The 22,690-nt window shown below is 45.4% G+C and overlaps 1 protein-coding gene across 1 annotated transcript in view; it reads left to right on the plus strand.

Moving 5' to 3' along the window:
• The window catches only part of FBXW4 (F-box and WD repeat domain containing 4), a 609,765-nt gene that overhangs the window by 219,688 nt on the left and 367,387 nt on the right, over positions 1-22,690 (plus strand). Inside the window, exon 5 of the mRNA XM_085606457.1 lies at positions 7,961-8,055. Within this exon, the coding sequence (XP_085462583.1) occupies positions 7,961-8,055 (95 nt within the window). The remainder of the gene's footprint in view (positions 1-7,960; positions 8,056-22,690) is intronic.

Here is a 22,690-nt window from a genome sequence, read left to right on the forward strand (position 1 = left end):
TACATAATTCTGAAATGAATAGAAATAATTCCACATTATCGGTGTGTGTGGTAAATACAGGTTGATGTGAAAGAGCAAAGATGCAAAACCAATAAGCTCTTTGCTTAGAGTCACCCACATTTTACAATCTTCCTTGAAAACAAAGGGAAGCAGCATCATACACTAAAAACAAGCCTTGACAGTTTTAAGTTTGAGGTTATTTTGGTTTGAGAGCTGGATAGGAAGGTGTGTTGGAGAGAGAGTGAGATGGAGTATTACAAACTAGTTGAACGGCCTCTTGACGTTATCTCTTATCAACACCCACTGAAACTATTCTACCTCGGGTTATAGATATGGTTTTAGGAATTGAATCAGAATTATATAATTTCCCAAAAATGTAATTCCTGTGCTAAGTTTTTGAATTTGATGGGTGTCGTTTCCTTCTGTTGAGCATCATGTTATGTTTCTTGGAATCAAAGTTCAATGATCTCAGAGTTTGCACTGGTGGGTAGATTGCTATTTTGTCAGCAGAAGGCAGAAGTAGCATTCCTCTGGATACATTTATGGGCCAGGCATAAGATCTGAAATGTTATTTAGCTAGTGACTAAAAGTCAGTGTAACACTTGACTGTGGGTCGAGACATGGTCTCCCTTTCTGAGGCCACTAATCTTTGGGCAGGAAAATGTGTGCATATGATATATTGAGCAGAACACAGAATGTGTGGTTACTGAATACAAGTCTGTGTATGTGTTCATTACTTAATGTATGGTTGTATAATATTTTCGTGATGATTAAAGTGCAAGTAATTGGGATGTACTTCTAACCAATGTAATATGTATGGCAATGACGCACTGATTGCTAATATATGTCTTTAATAAGAGTGCCTCAATTGACTGGGTCACAGCATATATTCTTGTATGCGTTTGTCCACCATCCAATGATGACGGCACTTGTGTGTGTGTCTTCACTAACCGTGAAATAATGTGTGTGACTTTCTTACTATCTGTACAGAAGAGCATATATGTGTTTATTGGCCTGTATTTCTAATATGACTGTACACATCTCCAATGTTACATTTATGGTAAAAATTTGAATCGTTTACTCCAGACTAGTTGGCGGAGTCATTTGTATACAAACAACTGGACAACACGAGGGTTGAATGGGAACAAGCTTCAAAATAAAAGGTTTGTGCTAGAGTGGGTGCTACATGTGCGTGTTGCAATGCCTCTTCTTTTTATAATCTACATTTATTTATCTTGATGGTGCTGTTAGGGCTGTTGTCTCAAACCAGCCTAAGATGGCACAGATGTTAACTTGTTCATTAGGCTACACAGATAATGTCTTGATTGGTAACTCAATGAGATGGAGCCTTCAGCCCAGCCTTAAAAAATAAATCACTGTGCCGTGCATAATTTATCTGAAGGTTATCTTTGAGAAAATAAATGTGCTTACATTTGTTAAAGCTATAGCTGTATATTAATGGCATTTAGGGGTGCACAGATTAAAGACTGTCCCAAGTCACCAGTACATCCTTTCCTGAGACTCCTAAAAGAGTCTAAGTCAAGTGAGCTAATCCTGATGGCATTAAGCATTTCTTTATAGGTATGTTAGTCTTTTGATCCGAGGCGTAAGAAGTCTCCTTGGCTAAGTTGCACCAATTTATATCCTGTAGACCACCCATCATGTACCATCTACTAAGCTTCATTTTATGTCTATAGGCAGGTGTATTGAAATCAATATTGGGACTGGGTGAAAGTTAATTGTAAATCTGTGTAGGCAGCTTATTTGACTGTTATGCTGAAATTTGAGTGAGACTTGTAAAGAGCATCCTGTAAATTACAAATCTTAGTTTAGTTACAAAAGTAGGAATATAACTTGAATGAACTGGATTGACATTTTGTAGGGAGTCCTTAAACTCGGGTGGAAATCTTGATTTTTGCTACTCTCACTACCCTTTATTAGAGAATTAGAATTAGTGGAAATCCCTACAAGAGAGAACTGTAGCAGTAATATCTTAACATTAGCTGATTTATTTACGTTTACTTTATTGAAAACCTATATTGATTAACTTTTTTAATTGTAATTTCTATTGTGAATTTGCTGCAATTTCTAATTATTATTTTAAGCTCTGCCAAATCCTAATGGCAGTAGGAAGTATTTGATATTCCAACTGAGAAGTTTTGCCATCCTTATCAGTAGTGAATGATATGCATGACATCCCAAGGGACACCACGTGGGAACTGTTATTCATCTTTTATTTTGCCAACAGGAAATGGCATATGTTAATAAATAATATTTTAGCATGTGGGAGAGCTGGATGACCAGGCTTAGGACACTATCATGTTACAATAGCTCCTAATACAAAATAAATTAATGTAATTTTATATCTGTTTTTTTGAATTGTGAAAGTTTATTGAACATGTTGTGTTCAATGAAGATGATTATGCCTAATGCTATTTAGTATTTCCATTCGAAACTATAAAAGCATCTATTAGATGTTTCAAGTTAAAATTCTGATACTTTATTGAGAATTTTGTTTTTATTAATATTTAAAAAGCAAATTTTAAAAATCATATTTCTGAGGAAACCAAGTGTGGTTGAGGTTGGTAAACATCGGCCTGTTATTGCCTACTACATAGGCATTTATTTTGAACTCCATTTTTGTGCATTTTGTATAAACCGTTGCTTTTCCATTCACTAATCAAAAAGAAAAAATGCTAGTATCACTTTAACTAATGTGACTTGCACCAAAAACCCACTGGGGTCTCTTCTGGCTTTATTATCTCGAATTGCATGTTTGTGGTTTGCAAAGATTCTACTTTCTGCATGCATAATTAGCTCTATTGATCTGTAAGTTGCTCTGTTATGGCAGGATTCAATTTATACTTTGTTTGGCCTTTTATGTGAGAAAGTGATGATGTGGTGGTCTATCCATGTGACTGGTGAAATTTGTTGAGTAACGATTAACTCCAGGTTGGAGAAGATGACATCCAGTGTAAGACCTGCTATGTGGGTATGTCTGAAGTTGATCTGTTGTGCGTGTTGTGTGTTTAACCCTAAAAAAAGTACACTTGGGTGATGCATATTTGGTTTAATGAACCAAATGTTTAGGTCACAGAGTATTCATATGTTGAAGAGCTTGGTAGACCAATATGATAGAGCATCAAAAAAAAGCATCTGTAAAGCCTCCATTGTTGGATTGAATTCCGTAGAGCAAATAAAGCTGTAGGTGAAAGTGGAGCTGGATTTGCATCTAGTAAGAAGGGCTTCCCATCTGTGTATCATCAATTCTTCCATCTTGGTGTCTATTATGGTATCCTTTAAAAACGACACTGAGCCCACCTCCTTTCTTTTCTTGTTGGTTGTGTTTAAAGGCCTAATATCCAGGTCGGATAGCTTCAAGAAGCATTGAAGCAATTTCTTTTCCAAACCAGGTTTCTGTGATGAATTGTATGTCTGGTTCAAACGGTCGCTGAGAGTAGATCAAAAATGGTATATTTGTTTTTGCTCACTGAACAGGCATTCACCAGCACACAGTTTAGGTGGAGTTGTTTTCTTTTGGTGACTGAGAGGTTTCTATCCTTGTTGTTAGGGTCATCCATCGAGCTGTTAATGGATACTATTCTTAAATGTAATGTGTACCTCATGTGTATGAGATGGTTAGGAAGTATGTAGAGCAGAGGCAGGCATACCATTTTATGTTTCTGCTTCTCGCACTGCGAGAAAGCAGAAAGAAGGGTTTGGTTGGGGGTGGGCGGTCCTGCTGCAGGGCAGGGGAGGAGTGTCTTGCCCACTGTTGTGGGTGCTGACTGTTTGGTCAGCCCCAGGGCCTACCAAAACAGTCATACGCACTCTCCTGTTTTCTCCATGTAGGCTGCATGCAGCCTGCATGGAGAAAACGGCCTCCCCATAGACGCCTGTGCAGTCGGCGTCCCAGCCAATTACAACGCCACCATTGCAGCGTTGGGATTGGCTTAGGGGAGGAGAGGGAGACTGCCTGCTTTCTGGGACTCGGAGCAGAGCGAAAAGGAGACGCGACGCTGGACCGGAGCCAAAGGTAAAAGTTGTAATTTTTTTTTTTAATAAATAGCCTTGCGAGTCATGCCAGACACGACTGTTTGAAGGGTGGGAAGGTGGGGGTGACCTTCGTTGACCATAGGCCTCAGAAATACATAATTACTGATATTTTTGATTTGCCTTTCAGAAGAACCGGATTTGATCAGCCTTAACCATTAAGGCATCGGCTGATATTAACAACAATAGATTAATTTGCTAAACCATGCAGTGAACTCTGATCACTTAGAGAACAATTTAGTTTATTTGAAATAACCAAGGAAACCTACTCTCAGTTTACAAATTCCAGTGATTTCTTAGTCTTTTACTCTTAGCAGTTACAGTGATGACTGTATTTATTCATTTTATAATGTGATCCTTCTTACAAAACATATAAGTAAACTATTCATGAGACTTTTAAATCCAGAAACTGCAGATGGTTCTAAGGACTGCCTAAGTATTGATGAGATTTTAGACCGGAGAATGTACAAGTTCACATTCATGGCTTATAGGAGACAGATATTCCCCGGTCATATTTTTAAGCATTTTGGAGATATATTGGCTGAATGCAGATAAACTCCAGTTCTTGATTTGGCTTCACTACTTTTCCAAATCCCTGCTTACACCACCATGTGGCAAGGATTTCTTACAGATAGATGTTTCTATTTTGTTTCCTTTATAAATGGAAAAAAAAAGGCCCGGCGCATGGGATTGGTCACTAGTCTGAATAACATTAAACATGCATAGAGGTAATACCGCCATATTTCCGCATTGTGCTTCTGATTAAGCACAACCTGCGTTACAATAGGTGCACCTGTTGTAGAATTTGGACACACGAAAAAGAATGCAATAAATTGCCAAGTGGAACTTTTAAGGACAACTCAAGCAAGCTCATTTGGGATGGCAGTGTACACAGAGCAAGCAGTCGCAGCCGGCATGACTCGCGGGTGGAGAGGCAGGGGGGCGCGCAGGGAGGGGGGGGATTTAATTTATAAAGAAAATAAAAAAGTTAACTTACCTTCGCCGACCCGGTCCCGCTTTTGTCTGCTCCTCTCCTGGAAGCAGGATGCCTCCCTCCCCTCCCCTAAGCCAATCACAACGCTGCAAAGGCAGCGTTGTTATTGGTCGGGACGCCGACCAGCCAGGCGTCTATAGGGATGCCATTTTCTCTATGTAGGCTGCTTGCAGCCTACATGGAGAAATGGCAGAATGCACATGACTGGTATGGTTGGCCCCAGAGGGCCGACCAGTCAGCGCCCTCAACAGTGGGCAAGCCACTCCTCCCCTGCCCTAGAGCAAAACCGCCCACCCCCAACCAAACCCTTCTGCTTCTCGTACTGCGAGAAAGCAGTGGGGATCGCTCCTCCGCCCACATGGAGGAGCCACCCCTGAGATCAAGTAATCAAGAAGGATCCCGTTTCACCATAAACGACAATCAAAATGTGAGGCCAAGTCAGATGACTACTGCCAAGTATGCATGACCATGCCTACCCCAATAGGCAACCACTGCAGTCGAGTAAATAGAAAGTTACACCCATCTGCGCATTTACACACGCAATGGTAAAATACAAATCGTACCACAATCGTGTTTTCAGTCCCCAGCACATTCTACATACTTCAAACACAAGAGACACGAATGCTTCATTGAAAAATATTTGAGAGCAAATAAGTGTGTACAAGGTCCAAAACGAGGCAATTGGAGAATAACAGTTCATGTCTTTAGAAGAAATAATTCAGTCTGCTTCAGCAGTCTCTGGGATGCATCCTCCCATGTTATAAAGTCTAATGGGGAGGAGTTACATTAATTGCGAGCTATTTCAATCCAAAACCAGGGACATGGAAAAGGAGCTGAATTTATTGTGAAGGTTACCTCATTTCAGTTTCATTAAAAGAGAGACCTATGAAAACTCTGACAATTGTATTAAGACTTCATATAGAATGCTTTATATATGAACCAAAGTAGGCACGAGGCGTTGCACTGCCAGAGAATCATTACTTGATTCCACAGGTGTGTGGTCCATTTGTAACATTCCCTTGAACCTGAATTATTTGAAAACTCATGCGGTTTTTGTGTCCTGTGCAAAATAACGATGGACTGGGAAGCAGCCCCTAGTGATTAGCAGTGGCTGAGATTAATTAATTTAATCATTTCATCCCTCCACTCGAGCATGGATGCATTATTTGCGTCCTTCCCCTGCACATTCTTTCAGGCGCAACTTTATTGATTTTGTCTAAGCACACTGCGAGTGTGTGTTTTTCAGCTGTCTCCTTCGTGTTCTTTCTCAGTCCCTCTGTTCTCCGTCTGCTTTCCCCCAGCCCACCTCGTACACCCTCCGCCGCCCATGTGTTCCCCCCCGGCGTCCCTGCTACCCTCCCTCCGTGTTCTCTCCCTGCCTCTGTGTTTTCCCTCAGAGGAGCAATAAAACAAAATGCTATGAGGTGCCCAGCACTGGCTGCGTCATTGCCTTTTTATTGTTTAATTATTCCTCCCCCACCCATGTTCTTGTTTCGCATCCTCCATTTTGGCCTCCTTCCCCTTCTACGTGTTGACTTGGGGGTTCAGTAAAAAATGACACATAGTGCTGGCCATGTCAAAGTGCTATTTTATTACTTAAGCTATGCTTCACAGCAATTGTACTGCTGTCCAACATGGCTGCGACATTGCCAAGCCAATAGCTCTGATAGGCGATACCTATTATCTGTACCAATGCTTCTTTGAATCATGGCATGATACTGCTGTCCTGGATGCCATACACAAGTGTGAAGACTGACTCAGAAAATTTCTTTTTAAGTGAATTGGCACAATATACTGCTCAGTACCAGCAGGCAATTGTAATCTGCCATCCCTCCCAGCATATGACATTAAATAACCATTACAGCCATCTCTGAAGTCCTGCTACAGGAATGGCGACTGTCTATCTGGACAAGATGTTATATCGAAGCACTCAGTATTAATTGCAGAAGCCAAGTGCAGATAAGCGGACTGATGAGCTGATGAAGCAAGGTTTGTTTGATGCTGTACAGAATCCCAAGCAATTGCGGAATTCTGGATAGCCACAGCCAAGGGAACGCACCAATGTCTTTCCAAAGACTTCTTTGTATTTTTTGTGAGAATAAATCCATGCTCTGATATTAGTGCACCAGGTTTGCTGTCTCAACCTCTTTTAAACATGCTTGCCTTTCGAAAAAAGGTCTATTTTATGGTCCCTTGGAGACACATACCATGTAATTATGAGGAGCAAGGTAGCAAGACTTGAGCAAAAAGATCATGGAAGTCTTGCCTCACCCACCTCTGCTTTTCACTGCCCTATTAAAGGGCAGGGAAAGGCTTCCGCCTTCAAAGCGGAACTTCTGTGCCACCTGAAACGCATTGTATACGGTGTGGATGCCACCAAAACTAGTGATGGCGGATAACCCAATTTTTACTTGTTGGTACAGCACCTTTCTTGACAGCTCCTCTTCCATGCAGTTTCATGCAAAATCTCTGTGGTTTACATGACAGTCTCGCACAGAACTGCATGAGTCCTAGTGTTTTGAAAGCAAACTTCCCATATCTTAGGGCCACTTGTTAAGTGGCTACTGAAAAGATCCAACTATGGCAATACATTTCTAGGATCCACCTACGGTGACCACAATTCCATCATGCCACTCGGGCATGGTGAAATTGCCTCAACTATTTTTTGGCCCCATGTGGATCTTCACTTGATGTCAGGGGGTGGACACATCCACCTCATAGGAGCAATGCCTGAATGTGGTGGACCTTCCTCCACAGGCGTGCCACACAGTGTTGTCTTTGTATTACAAAATAGGTGTTTTCTGCTTTATTTCCTTTTAACAATATAGTAGAGAACATGTAAATGTTACTTTACTTGTCTATTGTCTCAAACCTCATTTTGAGTCTCTTCTCTTTTTCATCCCTTATCCTTAGGTGTGGTCTCTGTCCTCGGGAAGATTAGGACAGTGTTTGCATACGATTCAGACAGATGATAGAGTGTGGTCCATTGCCATCAGTCCACTGTTAAGGTAAGGATTGCACATTCATGTGTACTCTATTTAAATGCATTTTGTATCACACACAAACAGTTTGAAAACCTTCATTAGGTTACAGCTTATATTGTCTCTCTTATAATGAATTTGTTTGGTTATGTGTGCTACAAATATATTTTCTTTAAAAAAAATAGACTTTCATACAGTCGATTTTGTGGGTTACTTTTTTTTTTTTTTTTTACTTTAGAGAGGAAAGGAATTTGGACCGGCCTGCACTGGCAAATGTCATTCCATTTGTTGCTGAGGTGTTGTCCTTCACTTAAATCAAAGTGCAACACTTCAAGTAGATTGAAGAAGTTTTCTTGTACAGTCCATAACAGAGACCTCACCCACCGAGTGGCTCCAATCAACTGCCACTCTTCAATTCCAAACATTCTCCCTGACAGTGCTTACATTCTAGATGCCTACACCATTCCCTAGCTACAGAGATACCTAGCAGATACATGCTTGAGACCACCACAGTTGCCCTTCTTAATTCGCTTTCAGGATTCAGAGATTGAGGGATGTATTTATGTAGCTCTCCTTCCCTAGTATTCTGTCAACTGCAGCATTCTAAATTATTTTTTCCAAATTTGCTTAATTGGTGTTTGTAATTTTTTGCGTATGTATATACGAATGACAAAAGGTCTAGCTTACAAAAACAGGGCTGAGATCACCAAACTCCTTTCGCATATTACTTGAAATAGTCACCAGATGAGACTGGGATACAAATGGTTGATTGATTTCCCTTGCTGTACATGGCAGGGAAATCTGGTGGTGTTTAGTTACCCTGGCCTTAATAGGTGAGGGTGATTGTCACTGTGACCCGCATTCCAGTGGCAGGCAGGCCACCAGGTCAAACGTTTGTACCAGCAGAGCCAGCAGAGGGGCCCGCCAATGCAAATCTGGCACCCAACTTCCCCAGATGCCCAATGGGGCTGGGTGACTGGGCATGAGAACCGCCAAAGTATAGCAGCTCTACTGGTCTACCAAACCACCTTAATCTGTTAATGGGTTAATAAGTATGGGCTGATAAGAAACCATACCAATAATGCTTCCAAGTTAGGAGAAAAGACCTGTGGATAGAGTAAAAATTAAGTTAATATGTATTATAGTATTCCGGCATAGAATTTTCTCTTGTGATATGAATAAGTTAGGAACAGAGCTGATCGGAAGGTTACAGAGTTGAAAGAAAATACATATAGATGAAGGTAAAACAAACATTTAAGCACACAACATAGGGCATATAACTCAGACGTCAAACATATTTTGTGTCTGGTGTTGTACTGTTGTACACAAATTCTGCTGTTCTGATCAACTAACCTAAATGTACCAACATGTAAGATACAGTATATTATCATCCATCCATCAATGCGTTTGGGAGTAAGACTTAAGACTAGATGAGCAAAACAAGCAGGGGACAAAAGAAGGAAGGAAAAAGGATGGAGTAGTAGTTAGGTTTAATAAGCAGGCATACTCACATGGTCAGGAGATATTAGAACTGAGTAAACATTGTAGAGGACCACAATCGGATTTACTTTGCTTTCAGAAGTTATCAATTCCTAATTTTTGGTGTTAGATACTCATGTGGCAGGGGAGGGACATGGCCAAGCCACAGAAGATGGCAGACGCGAGCTAGAGCAGCTCTGTGCCCAAGACCCACAATCTGTTACACTTCGCCGCAACTCGAGCTGGCGTAGCCTGGATACATAGCAGGATCGGACGTGGTTGAGCGGCGGCATCTGTTGATGTTGATTTGGAACAGCGGTACCTGCTGAGGAACGGCTGGGAGCCTCTGCGGCCTTGCCCTGCATGCAGTGAGTGGCAGACCGGGGGCTGCTTGGGGCAGGCCTAGGGATGCACAACTGAGCTGACCAGGTGGTGGTGCCCAGGCCGCTTGTCTACCAGAGGGCTGGAGCCGGGAGAGGGCCCGGGCACTGCAAAGATGAGGGGCTGTTCTAGAGCAGGCAGCTGAATGCTGGAGCCCATGCTGCCTGCCGAGTGCATCCTGTGTAAAATTAGGTGCAGGCCCTTGATCTGTCCCTGTGGTAGCAGCGAGTACATTCACCCTCCATAGAAGATGACGGGCTACTGACTGTACGAGACCTGGAAATCGCCACATGCATCGAGTTGGCACCCACACAGCACCCGAAGTAAGTACTTGGCAGGAGCAGCGCGTCCCCCCTGTGCCTGGCATTCACGGTTGCCTGATTTCGTTGCAGCTGCTGTGAGGAATGGCATCCCCTCCTAAGAGGAAACAAACCACCGAAGCGTTGCCCTGAGACTGCAATCAATTATGCCTGGTTTGTGCACGGAGGAGGCCTAGAGCAAACCCGCAGCCCTCTGCCCAGGATGACTGGCTATGTGATGCTGGGTGAAACCAACAAGGGTATGAAAAATAGAAGTCCCCACCTTTCGCCTGATCAGCATTGTAGTCAAAAAGTGAGAAGCCCTTGCAAACCTCGAAACGCCTTGCAGCCTAGTGCTGGTGGTAGATGAGGGCAGACGGTTGCTGAATGCTGCCTCTCCTTCTCCCCCATGGGGGCTGTTTTTTGGGCAGATATTCTTTCCTCGCCCCTGGAGTTGGCGGCATTGTGGAGGGTGCCAAAAATTGAAGAGATAAGAGACCACTAGGGATCGGTGGGCCCTGTCTCCCCTGTGCTGAGCCCCCTCCTGGCCTCCCCAGGAGCTAATCCAGTCATAACCCAGACTGCACATCACTCAAACTGCAATATCACTCCGCCTGCAAAACAAAATCCAGACTTCTCATGCCCACCGTGCATCTGAGGTTGCAAGACGCACGGGGTGAGGAGGGTCCTCCCCAGTCCTGGGGCTCGAATAGGCTTATGTGCAGGCACTAAGGTGATCACGCAGACACTGAGGCTGTCTCACAGGCACTGGGGCTGCACCTGGCTGGGCCGTCCTACTTCACCAGGCTGGGAAATGGGTGCAAGTATATCATAGTGGACAGGCTACTGAGTCCCGTCTTGACTGGTGGGGGTGTTGGCCCAGGTTGCGCATGCCGCCCCCTCAGTGGCCACGGATGCAAAATTGGACAAAATCCTGGAGGCTATTGCTGACACCAGATAGGATATAAGAGGTAGGGTTGACGCTGTAGTTATTGAAATGGAGTTGCCCCAGGAGGATCAGAAGAAATTGTGCACCTGAGTCGGAACTACGGAATCTGCCATTGCGGAACTCTAGCCCAAAACGTCAGAACTGGTCGCCAAAGTACAATCGCTTACTGATAAAGTCCAGGAACTTGAAAACAGGGCGGAAGGCTTAGATGTGTGATCACGCCGAAACAATCTCTGGATAGTAGGATTTCCTGAAGTAGCCGAAGGGTTGGACATGGTACAATTCTTTGAAAACTGGCAGAGCCAGACAGTAGCACATGACAAGCTATTACCACATTTCATTCTTGAGTGAGCCCTCAAGTTCTGTCTAGGAGAGCACTAGCAGGAGCCCTTCCCTAGATCTGTGGTGGTGCGGGAATATACTACTGGTACAAAGAAGCAAAATTGCAATCAGCTTGCACAGCAGATCCAATTTCCACAGCAATGCAAGAATATACTTATTTACAGATTACACAGTGGCTGTTCCTCGCCAGACAGCCTCATTCTTAGGCGTGAAGCGAATACTCCCGACAAGTAAGCCTAAGGAATTCCTGTTGTTTCCGGCCAAGCTAAAGGTGATGGTGAACAACACCATTTACTTCTTCACTGAGCCCTCGGATGCCTGGGACTGAGTGGAGCAGTGTCGCTACGAGGAAGGAGCATCAGCGTCACCAACGGCAATGCCCCTTAGGGGCGGTGTGGGGTGGAGGGGCAAACTGCAAGGAATAGGTCGTCAACCACAATAGTCACAGGCTTTATCTACAGCCTTTTCCTGGTGGACAGGATGGTGTTCTCTGCCAGTGTGGAGCATTGATGGTGCCCATACAGACACGGCCTCGAGAGACTCTCTGAGCAGTGTTTTCACTCATTTTACCGGATGTCACCCCGCAGACGGCCGACATCTTGATTTAAGAAAGGTGGAAGTTTCTATACCTTAAGAAATCTTTGAAGTGGAATGGCTGCTTCTCCTGTGTCCAAAGACAGAGATCACTGCGTAGCCTGCCTTACTGAGACTGCTTAATGGTGAGGAATAGATGGTCACAATTTAGGTGCCGGTGCATGAAGGGGGGTGGGTAGGGATCGTAGACCGAATTCCAGTGGTCAGCCAAGTGTACTTTATAAAGTAATAGGAATGTAGACATGGGTCTATCACATATGTCGGCCTGCTCTGTTCCACACTTAGCACCTGAAGCTCTATACAATTAGGAAGCAACACTACAGTGCCATAAAACAGGCCTTACCCCCGTCAATTTCTATGCAAGGCTATTACTGTTATATCTTTGAGCTCCCCAACATGGGATGTTCAATTAACTGTTTGGGCAGTTGCCCCGTTGGGAACGGCCCTGGAGTGGGAGTTGAGAGGGTTTGTATCAGTTTATTTTGTGCGGATCACATGGGAAAAGACGGACCAGCCATATATGACAGACCCCCTTGCGTCATGATATGTGTTCACATGTTTGGAGTCGTCCCCTCTGCCCCCACGTTCGGTTGTGGTTTCAGTCCCCTCCTTCCCCACCCCATACTACAGCATATAGCCCAGAATGGATAGCATACGGGGTCTTTACCTGGAATGTTAGGGGGATGTGGACAATGCACAAATGGCATGCTATGCAACAGTATGTAAGGAGACACAGAGCGCAGATAGTGTTATTTCATAAAACTCACATAGCAAAAGGAGAGGATGTCCGATTGCAAAAGCGCTGGCATGGGCAATGCTACAGTACCACTTACTCAGGGTTTGCAAGGGGAGCGCTTATATGGATCCATCCTGGAGTTCCTTTCAGGTAAACTATGGTAGACGCGGAACCAGAGGGACGCTACGTCCTAGTAGAAGGCCTATTAGATGGCAGACCCATATTGTTAGGAAGTATAGATGCACCAAATACGGCCCAACCTGCTTTTTTGGCGCACCTCTCCCTTACCCCTACCTGATGGGCCCATCTCCCTTTGAGGCAGGTGACTTCAACTGTGTTCTTGGCCCACAGTTAGATGGTTCACATCCCTGTTGCCTGCCTCCCCAGTGATGTCGGCGGCAGCTTGTCTCACACAGTGGATAAGTCACTTCTCTCTACTCGACAGCTGGCAGGAGTTACACCGATGAGCTAGAGAGTTCTCCTATTATTCTACCCCACAAGACCTGTATGTCGGAATAGATTAATTTTGTTGCCATTACACAGTGCAGGTACAGGTAGCAGACGCACAATACTTAGGGAAGACGTTCTCAGACCTCAATCCGCTGCACCTCATGCTGCAGGAGCTACGGTGCAGCAACGCAAAAGACCCCGGGCCTGGATGATTTGCCCATTGAGTTTTACAAGGCCTACGAGTCGTTGTAAGTCCCAAAATTACTGGAGGTATACCAGGTTGCCCTGGATGAGGGTCACCTTTCGCGGTCCATGCGAGAATCCCTATTAGTGTCCCTGGCCAATCCAGACAAAGACCTGTTAGAACTCGCAACTTACCATCCATTATAAATGTTGGGAACAGATTAAAAGATCCATAGCAAAGTATTAGCTTTCCGATTGGTGGAACACATGCCCTGTGTGGTTCATGCCAACCAAAATGGCTTTATCCCTGAAATATTCACCACACAGAATGTCCGGAGTCTCCTTCGAGTGATGGAGCTGGCCCCAGCACGGTGGCCATATGCAGCCTGCCTGCTGTTAGATCTAGAAAAGGCATTTGACACTGTTAACTGGGGCTACCTTTTTTCCACACTGAATAAAGTAGGATTAACGGGGAGATTGCAGGGGCTGATTAGGCTCTTCTACACAGCACCTACCGCCTGGGAGAAAATGGGTCGACACGTGTTGCCGGGCAGGGTTTTCCTCTCTCACCGCTACTATTTGCACTAGCAACGGAGCCTTTAGCTCAGCAGCTTCACCAGAGTGGTGAGGAGTGCGGTATCTCACTTAATGACAAGGTACACATAGTCTCGCTATATGCAGATGATTTCCTCCTGTATATATGTGGCATCCAGGAATTTTTGAGGAATATAGGAAGACATCGGGACTAGGAGTTAATTGGGCAAAGTCATGTGTCTTCCCTCCCTCGATTCAACCAAACAAGTCTCCTCCTCCGCTCGGGCCTTCGGTTCCCGATCAGGACCCCTCGGCCATTACAAGTCTGCTTCTTCGGACCATAATCTGTGGATTATTACTCACGCAATCCTACGTGCTCGCACTTCATACTGTCCTAATGATGAGCTTGAATTACTAAGATCGAAACGCCGTCGACCACAATTTCAAAGTTCCCTTAAACTGTTTAAATTACCTGGGTTCTTTTGATCTGTTTTTCAATGCGATGTAAAGTTCTTACTGTCACTAAACACCTCACTTCACGCACTATCACTTATTTATGTGTGAGCACTTTATATATTTTATATTCTCTATCTGCAAAAATGACAGAAACAGAAGCTACTCCATTTTATGATGTTAAATCAAATGTGATGCCTTCCTCTAAAAATCTGTGTCCTTGCATACATTTCTGAACTGGATCCGCCTTGGCTTCAGCATATCAACGATTTCAATTGAATTAACTTCAAACTAAATAATTGTAGCCTCGCTACCTGAGGATCCTTGACCTCACCCAGACCACTGTTTTGTTGAACTACATAATTACCCCAGGTCACAAACATGTGGGGTCCCCTTGTTTTTGAAACACAATATCTTATGTTAGTCACAAATGAAAGCTCTGGAATGTATTTTGAAATGTACCGCATGATGTCTAGTATTGTGACAGAATCAAATACAAATTGTTTACAAAAAATAAGATGCTCAGGCTGCAGCTTTCAGACTTCCTCAAATCTTAGAAGAACTTCTGAACGAAAGTGGTATAGTTAGTTTCCTTTTTATAGGAATGCTGGCTGAAGAGTTTCATAATGTTTGCCTTTTCTATCTTACCCGTGACTGTTATGGAGTGTAATTGCTGCAGCAATAATAATTTCAAAAGGTTAAGAGGTGGTCATTGTGCATTTAATATCCGGAGACTACATACCCACTATCATCAACCAAGCTAAAGTAAGTCTTGTTTTAGGACCTGATTCATTGCTGCCCACACTTGACTCAGAAAACAAGCAGAGCAGGCACAAATAAGGTTTGTGCATTGAAAGCACCCAGAGTCATTTTGGTAGTGCTAACTGCTGTCTAAAGCGCACAGTTTAGCATTAAGTATCCAAACAGAAGTAGAAAACAATGGTGGAAAAAACAAGAAAATAATTAATTTTCAATTTTGGGTGTATGAAATAAATGTGATCTCCACTGCCTAAAACATTAAGGTTGTATTTTTCGCTCAGTTCTTTCTCCCAAAGGTTCTCTGCACCCAGTGAGGAACCACCTTAGACTACCTAATGTTGATTTTTACAAGCCGGGTGACGTTTTAACTTTCCTTCAGATTGGTTTGCTGGATGGAATGGCATCCCAAGAAACATTCTGCTTTTTAAAAATTATTTTGGGAATTTACATCTTTCATTTTGCAACATTATTGGCATGCACACTGCATGATAATATTCTCTAATCAAACGGTGTTGCTATAGGTACTAATCAAACAGTAAACCTCAACAACGAAAATGGTCTGGCATGGTTGTTCTACCCCAAGTGTCCTAAGGGCAGTAGAATTGAATACAGTTGAGATAAGTCTTTCAGCTGGGGGGCTATTGAGGGTGCTTTGGAGTTCCCTCAACAAACCCCTTTTCAGATCCCAGCAACACTATGACAATATCACAGATACCCACACAGAGGGATTCCGCATACCATCAGGATTCAAGAAAACAATGTCCTGCCCTGCCTCCCTAATTACTTTAATTACTTTTATGGATAACTCCATTCTTTTCAGGGCGTTTGTCTTTCTTGGTTTTAATACAGATGACCATTTCATCCCACTTGGTCACTGCCACCTGCCACCAAGTCCATTTTATAATGGTTTTACTATTGTAAAGAATTTTCTTAAGGGTAATACGCTTGGCAAGATTGTTATCTTCTCACTGAAATTCGTTTTTGGTGTTGCAAAAAGGTTAATTGTTTCCTGCCATAATATGATATAATATATTATCTAATCATTTCACATAAGCATTGAAAAAACCCATCATTCAAACCTTGTAATGTCAAATTGGTTTACACCTCTTTCCCCACCCCTAGGGGGACTTAAAATGAAGTCGGGTCTCTTAACAGTAATGAATTTGTTTTTGTAAAGGACTACCAGTTTTCTTTTAAGATACTTTGATTCTTTAATACATTAGGTGAGTTGGACGTTTGTGAAGTTAACGCTGCCATGCCTCTTAGCTTTATGAAGCTTGGCAAGCTTATCCAAGTCTGTCTATATTACTTCATGAAAGTGCTAATTCTCATAAATAACTATGATGGCGCATATTATCCTAACATTGGTCAAAACTTCTCTCATTTTTAGGTCGAACCTGCTAGACAGCTCAAGCTGTCTGGTTTCAAAGACATATTGTCAGCTTTACAGGATCTTACAATGAGCTTAAATCTCACCCATTGCTTGCCATTGATTGGCTGTGATGTCACTCTCATTTACTTGCTTCTAATTGAAATGGTTGCCTTGTCCATTTTTTTTTTTTTTTCTCCCCTGGAGCATAGCCTCTTTACTTGTGTACTTTGACTGCTCACTTTTAAAGAACTACTTTTTTTAGGTCTCGCCTGAGCCAGCGCGCATGCGCTGCTCTGCGAGGCTTATTGTAAGACTTCCAACTCCCAGAGCTTTTCCTCTTGTTTTTTTTTTTTTCTGCCACGCATTTGATTGGCCATAGCGTAAGGCTTCCATAAAAGAAAGCATGCAAATGGCCAAAGGCTCGGGTATGTTACGCCTTATCTTTAAATGTCCCCTCCCATAGCCTATGTGTCTAGGGAGCGAGCAGCGGCGCCATCTGTTTTCAATTATCGTGCCCGCGCTTGTTTACATTTGGCTGTCTCGCAGTCGCATTAATTGGAAACAGATGGCGTTCACTTTTGCGCCGCTATTTTACTCAAATTCATTGTGTGTGTTCAGTAATTCAAACCATGGCCCCGAACCGCGCTATGAAACACACACAGCCAATCCGGCTCAAACATAGTCACTAACGGGAATGTTGTGAAGAGATGGGATAGGTTAAAGAATTTTATTCACACTTGGTTTGTCGAGGACGTTCTTGGTCGTGGCCTACAAGTGGCTGGGTTAGCTCTCATCGGTTGGTTATTGGCTGTGGGTAAAGAAAAAACTCAGACGGTGACAGAAACTGGCTATGTGAATGGTTGGGACAAGTTCATTGGCTGCGTGAGCCATGGGCGCTAAACGTGCCTCGCTTGGGAGCTTTGCTGCTGCACCTCTTGTGGTCACCTGGATAGGATTTGTGCTTGTAAGTGCACTATCCATACAGCAGCATTATTTTTGGTGCACTCTGCAGCCAAGAGCCTCCCAATCAGCGTGTTCGCATGACATGTCACTCACCCTTGCGTTCCGCGCGGTCCTAGACTCTCTCCCTCGCTCAGAGCCATGCCCCCTGGCGCTCAGAGTCCTTCTGTGTGCTTCAAACCAACCACGGTTTTGGACGGTCCCTCCCTTGCAACCGCTGCCCTGGGCTTCCACTACCGTCCGGTGCTTCTGCGAGCCCAGTGAGTGAAGTACGGTCCCGCCTATTGAGGGGGTACCACACGAGCTGCGCACCCTCAATGGCTTGGGGAGGGGCTTGGCTGTTTTGATTTAAGCCTGCTCAGGGGACATGGGAGCTGTTTTCAGGAGCTGAACTATAGAGACCCCTGATCCCTGTTTTACCTGCTGTTGGCAAAGTTTGGGGCCAAACACGCACTGCAGTAGGGACAACCATGACACCTAACACTGCATAGGCAAGATTGCCTGTGAGGCAACTGAACGAAGGTCAGGCACAATTCCTTCACTTTCACTAATACCACATAAAACTGTCAGCCTGAACTTAAAATGTCTGCTAATTGGGCCCAACTCCTGCCCCGTTATCCAATAACACAGACCACTGGGTTAATACACATACTACATGACTCCGCATGCAGTGTGAAGCTTGGGGTTTGTAATGTCGAGGGGGGCTAACTGAGCATTTCATCCTTCCCAGGTTGATGGACTGCGCTCCGCCTATCCTTTAGCAAGCATTGGCATAGCCAATAGGTCTCGCTTTTGGGACCTTATGAGTATTTAGTTATGCAGCACAATATCCTTGGTGCAACATCATCAACTGTTGCATGGCTAAACACGTATAAGGTCCCAAAGGCCAGACCTATTGGCTATGCCAATGCTTGCTTGTTTCATTTTGCTTAAGCACTCCACAAGAGTGCATGTGTTTTTCTGCGGTCTCCATCCAGTGCGTTTTTCCCCAATCCTGCTCTATGCTACTCTGTCATCTATCTTCTTTTCTCGCTCACCATAGATTATTTTTTTTCTCTTTGTACTTAAGCCCTCCATGAGGGCAAGAGTTTTCCAGCAGTCTCCCTTGTGTGCTTCTCTTCCCCACCTCGCGCTCCGTTGTTGCTGGTGTGCTTCTATAGTGTTCCATTCCGCTTATGGTTGTCCCCCCATTTGCTGCTTTTCCCCTTATTCCCCCTCACCAGCTCCTCCATTGCCCACCCCTCTAACACCGTTGGTTCCATCTTTAGGTCTCGCCTAGCTATTGCGTTTACGCAATCGCTATGCGAGACTCTAGTAAGAGGGGCATTTCAAAGTGCTCCCAAAAGTGGATTGCATGGCGAGCACGCGCACAATCACGTGCATCGTGCCGCCATGCAATCCGTTTGGGGAAGCGCTTCAGCCCACTGGCACGTGCACGTGTAGCCACAGCCTCGGCATCATACTTCAAAGGGTCCACTCACCCGCCTAGAATGCGCTCCCCCGCCCCCGCTTGTTTCCTCATGGCGCCTCTCACAACTGTCTCTCCCCCACCACAGGGCTAGTTTTCCATGCGGCAGGTACAAGTTAACTTTGCTATATTTTAACAAAGCATCAGGCATGGACATGTTTTTTTCCATTTTGCTCAGTATTTCAGCCGCATTCTTCCCCCAACTAGAAGTGCAGCAGATTGGATAATCTGAACTTTCACTTGACTTGGTCCCTGGCATGAGCTGAATGCAGATTCTGGCATGAAAAACTAATAACAGCTGCTGGCATTTGTTGTAAGGAAGAGGCTCGGTACTTCTGCAGCCCTATACTTGACGTTTCTCAAAATGCCAGACTGCAGAAGGGCAAAGTACATTTGCTTCCACCCAAAAAAAAAAATTAAAGATGACACACATTATTTTTAAACCATCTTTCTCACCCTCTATTTCACAGTCACAGCAGCTATGTGGATATTAGCGGCTGATTTCAGCATTCTGATGCTATGTGAGACAGACACACTTTACAGCATGTCTATCGGGCTCTTACTACAGAAACTGTATTCGTGCAGAACAAAAAAAAAACAATTTGCACCAATTTTGCTTCCTCTGTAACAGAATGGGACAGTCATTATTTGCATCTTGCAAGCCTGGCACCAACTCATTTCATGCTATTACGTTTACATAAAGTGGGAACCAGCAATTTTGCAATTTTTTAAATGTAAAAGATTGAATTATAATTGCGAGAAAATCGCTTTATCCCATTTTTATTTCACGACTGGTCATCCTGTCTATCTGCAACCCTTCACAACTAGTGTGACACCTGGGAGCTATCTTCGATTCAAACCTGTCAGCGATTAATACGATCAGGTGAACATTGCTATGAAAATGCTGTCCACCATCTTTGTATCCTGGAAGGATTCCTGCCTCTGCACTTTGGCCTCAAAGGACAGGCACTGCTCTAGCAGTGGTCACCACCAAGGCAGACTACTGGAATGGGTATATGGAGGTCTTCTAACCAATCAACACAGGTGGACAACCATGCAGTTCAACTCATCTTTGGTCTGGCACACAAGACCATGAATTGAATTCAAGATGTGTGCCCAGTGCACAAGGTACTGATGGACATGCATCCTATATAAATTTCCAACTTCATCACTACCTACTGACCGACCATTCCCTTGAGGTGGACCTCCTAAAATATACTCTCCACCCACCAGCTGAGATGCAAACATTTTTGGAGTACTCCATCCACGTGCAAGGTTCCTCCCAGTGGAATGAGACTCTTGAATGCCTAAATATGTATTTCCACCAGTCTTTTGAAATTCTCCAAAGCTGGCTGCTCTCTGAGGTACTGGAGTGTTGATCACCAGATCCCCAGCCTAATCAGGGGAAAGGGAGGCTCAGGGACGGGCTTACTTAGCCTTTCATCTTTTTGAGGTTGATAAATGAGTACCTTTGTGTTGAGTGACAATAAACTTCTTTTATTCAGCCCCGGGATGCTCCAAGGGGTGAATGTGCACTTTACAAATACACATTGTTATGATACAAAAGGTTAGGTCTGAAGATGCCTGCCTAGCCCTCTGTATTTCTTTTTCTTCCCTTGGTAAGCACTTTGAAGCAGTCTTCGGCCAGCATCAATCAATCAATCAATCATGAAATTTATATCGCTCACTACTCACCCGGAAGGGTCTCAAGGCGCTTGCGGTAGGGGGGCTGCTACTGCTCGAACAGCCAGGTCTTGAGCTGTCTCCTGAAGGCGAGGTGGTCCCGGGTCAGTCGCAGGTGGACGGGCAGGGAGTTCCATGTCTTCGCCGCCAGGTAGGAGAAGGATCTTCCTCCGGCGGTGGTTCTCTGGATGCGAGTGACGACGGCGAGGGCGAGGTTCGCGGATCGTAGCTGGCGGGTGGGCGTGTAGAAGGTCAGTCGGTCGTTGAGGTATCTTGGGCCCAGGTCGTGGAGGGATTTGTGTGCGTGGGTGAGGAGTCTGAATGTGATCCTCTTGTTGACAGGGAGCCAGTGCAGGTCTCTTAGGTGGCTCGAGATGTGGCTGCGTCGGGGGACGTCCAGGATGAGTCGGGCGGAGGCGTTCTGGATACGTTGAAGTCTTTTCTGGAGCTTGGCTGTTGTACCGGCGTAGAGGGTGTTTCCGTAGTCTAGTCTGCTGGTGACGAGGGCCTGGGTGACCGTCTTCCTGGTCTCGGTCGGGATCCATCGGAAGATCTTGCGGAGCATGCGAAGGTTGCGGAAGCAAGCTGAGGAGACGGCGTTGACTTGTCTGGTCATCGATAGGGAGGAGTCCAGGATGACGCCCAAGTTGCGTGCGTGGTCCGTTGGTTTGGGTGCGGTGCCTAGTGCCGGGGGCCACCAGGAGTCGTCCCATGCGGAGGGCGACGGTCCCAGGATGAGGACTTCTGTCTTGTCCGTGTTCAACTTCAGGCGGCTGATGTTCATCCATTCGGCGACGTCTTTCATCCCTTCGTGTAGGCTGGCTTTGGCGGTGTCGGGGTCTCTGGTGAGGGAGAGAATCAGCTGGGTGTCATCGACGTAGGAGATGATGTTGAGGTTGTGTAGGCGTGCGATGGCAGCGAGGGGTTTCATGTAGATGTTGAAGAGAGTGGGGCTGAGTGATGATCCTTGCGGGACGCCGCAGATGACTTCGGTGGCCTCAGAGCGGAACGGAGGGAGGCGTACTCTGTGTTCTGCCGGAGAGGTAGGAGATGATCCATTCCAGGGCCTTCCCTTGGATGCCGGTGTCGTTGAGGCGTTGGACTAGGGTGCGGTGGCAGACAGTGTCAAATGCTGCGGAGAGGTCTAGGAGGATGAGTGCCGCTGTTTCGCCGTTGTCGAACAGGGCTCGGATGTCGTCGGTGGCTGCGATGAGGGCGGTCTCAGTGCTGTGGTTGGCTCTGAATCCGGACTGCGATGGGTCGAGGGATCCGTTCGTCTCGAGGAAGGCGGCCAGTTGCTTGTTGACGATCTTCTCGATGACCTTGGCAGGGAAGGGAAGGAGCGAGATGGGGCGGAAGTTCTTGAGGTCGGTCGGGTCCGCTGTTGGTTTCTTCAGCAGTGCGCTGAGCTCGGCGTGCTTCCAGCTCTCCGGGAAGGTGGCTGCGTCGAAGGAGGTGTTGATGATGTCTCGGAGGTGGGGTGCGATGGTAGAGGCGGCCTTGTTGAAGACATGGTGGGGGCACGGGTCGGTCGGAGATCCGGAATGGATGGTGTTCATCATGCGTGTCGTGTCTTCGGGGGTCACCTCGGTCCATGTCTGGAGGGTGGCGGCGGGGTGTGTAGGTTCGACCGATGGGTGTGGGGGTGGAACGCCGAAGCTGTTGTGGATGTCGGCGATCTTGCGGTGGAAGTAAGAGGCGAGGGTGTCACAGAGGTCCTGCGAGGGAGTGATGTCGTTGTTGCCGGTGCTGGGGTTGGAGAACTCCTTGACGATGTTGAAGAGCTCCTTGCTGTCATGGGCGTTCTTGTCCAGTCGTTCCTTCAGAGATTTCTTCTTGGTGGTGCGGATGAGCTGGTGGTGTCTGCGGGTGGCGAGTTTGAGGGCGGTCATGTTGACGGTGGTTTTGTCGAGGAGCCAGGCCTTCTAGAGGGTGCGGCAGGCCTTCTTGGAGTCCTTGAGTTCGTCGGTGAACCAGGGGGCCTTCTTGCTTCTGCGTCTGGTGAGTGGGTTCTTCATTG

Source organism: Triturus cristatus, chromosome 1_2, assembly GCF_964204655.1.
Source record: "Triturus cristatus chromosome 1_2, aTriCri1.1, whole genome shotgun sequence".
Lineage (NCBI taxonomy): Eukaryota > Metazoa > Chordata > Amphibia > Caudata > Salamandridae > Triturus > Triturus cristatus.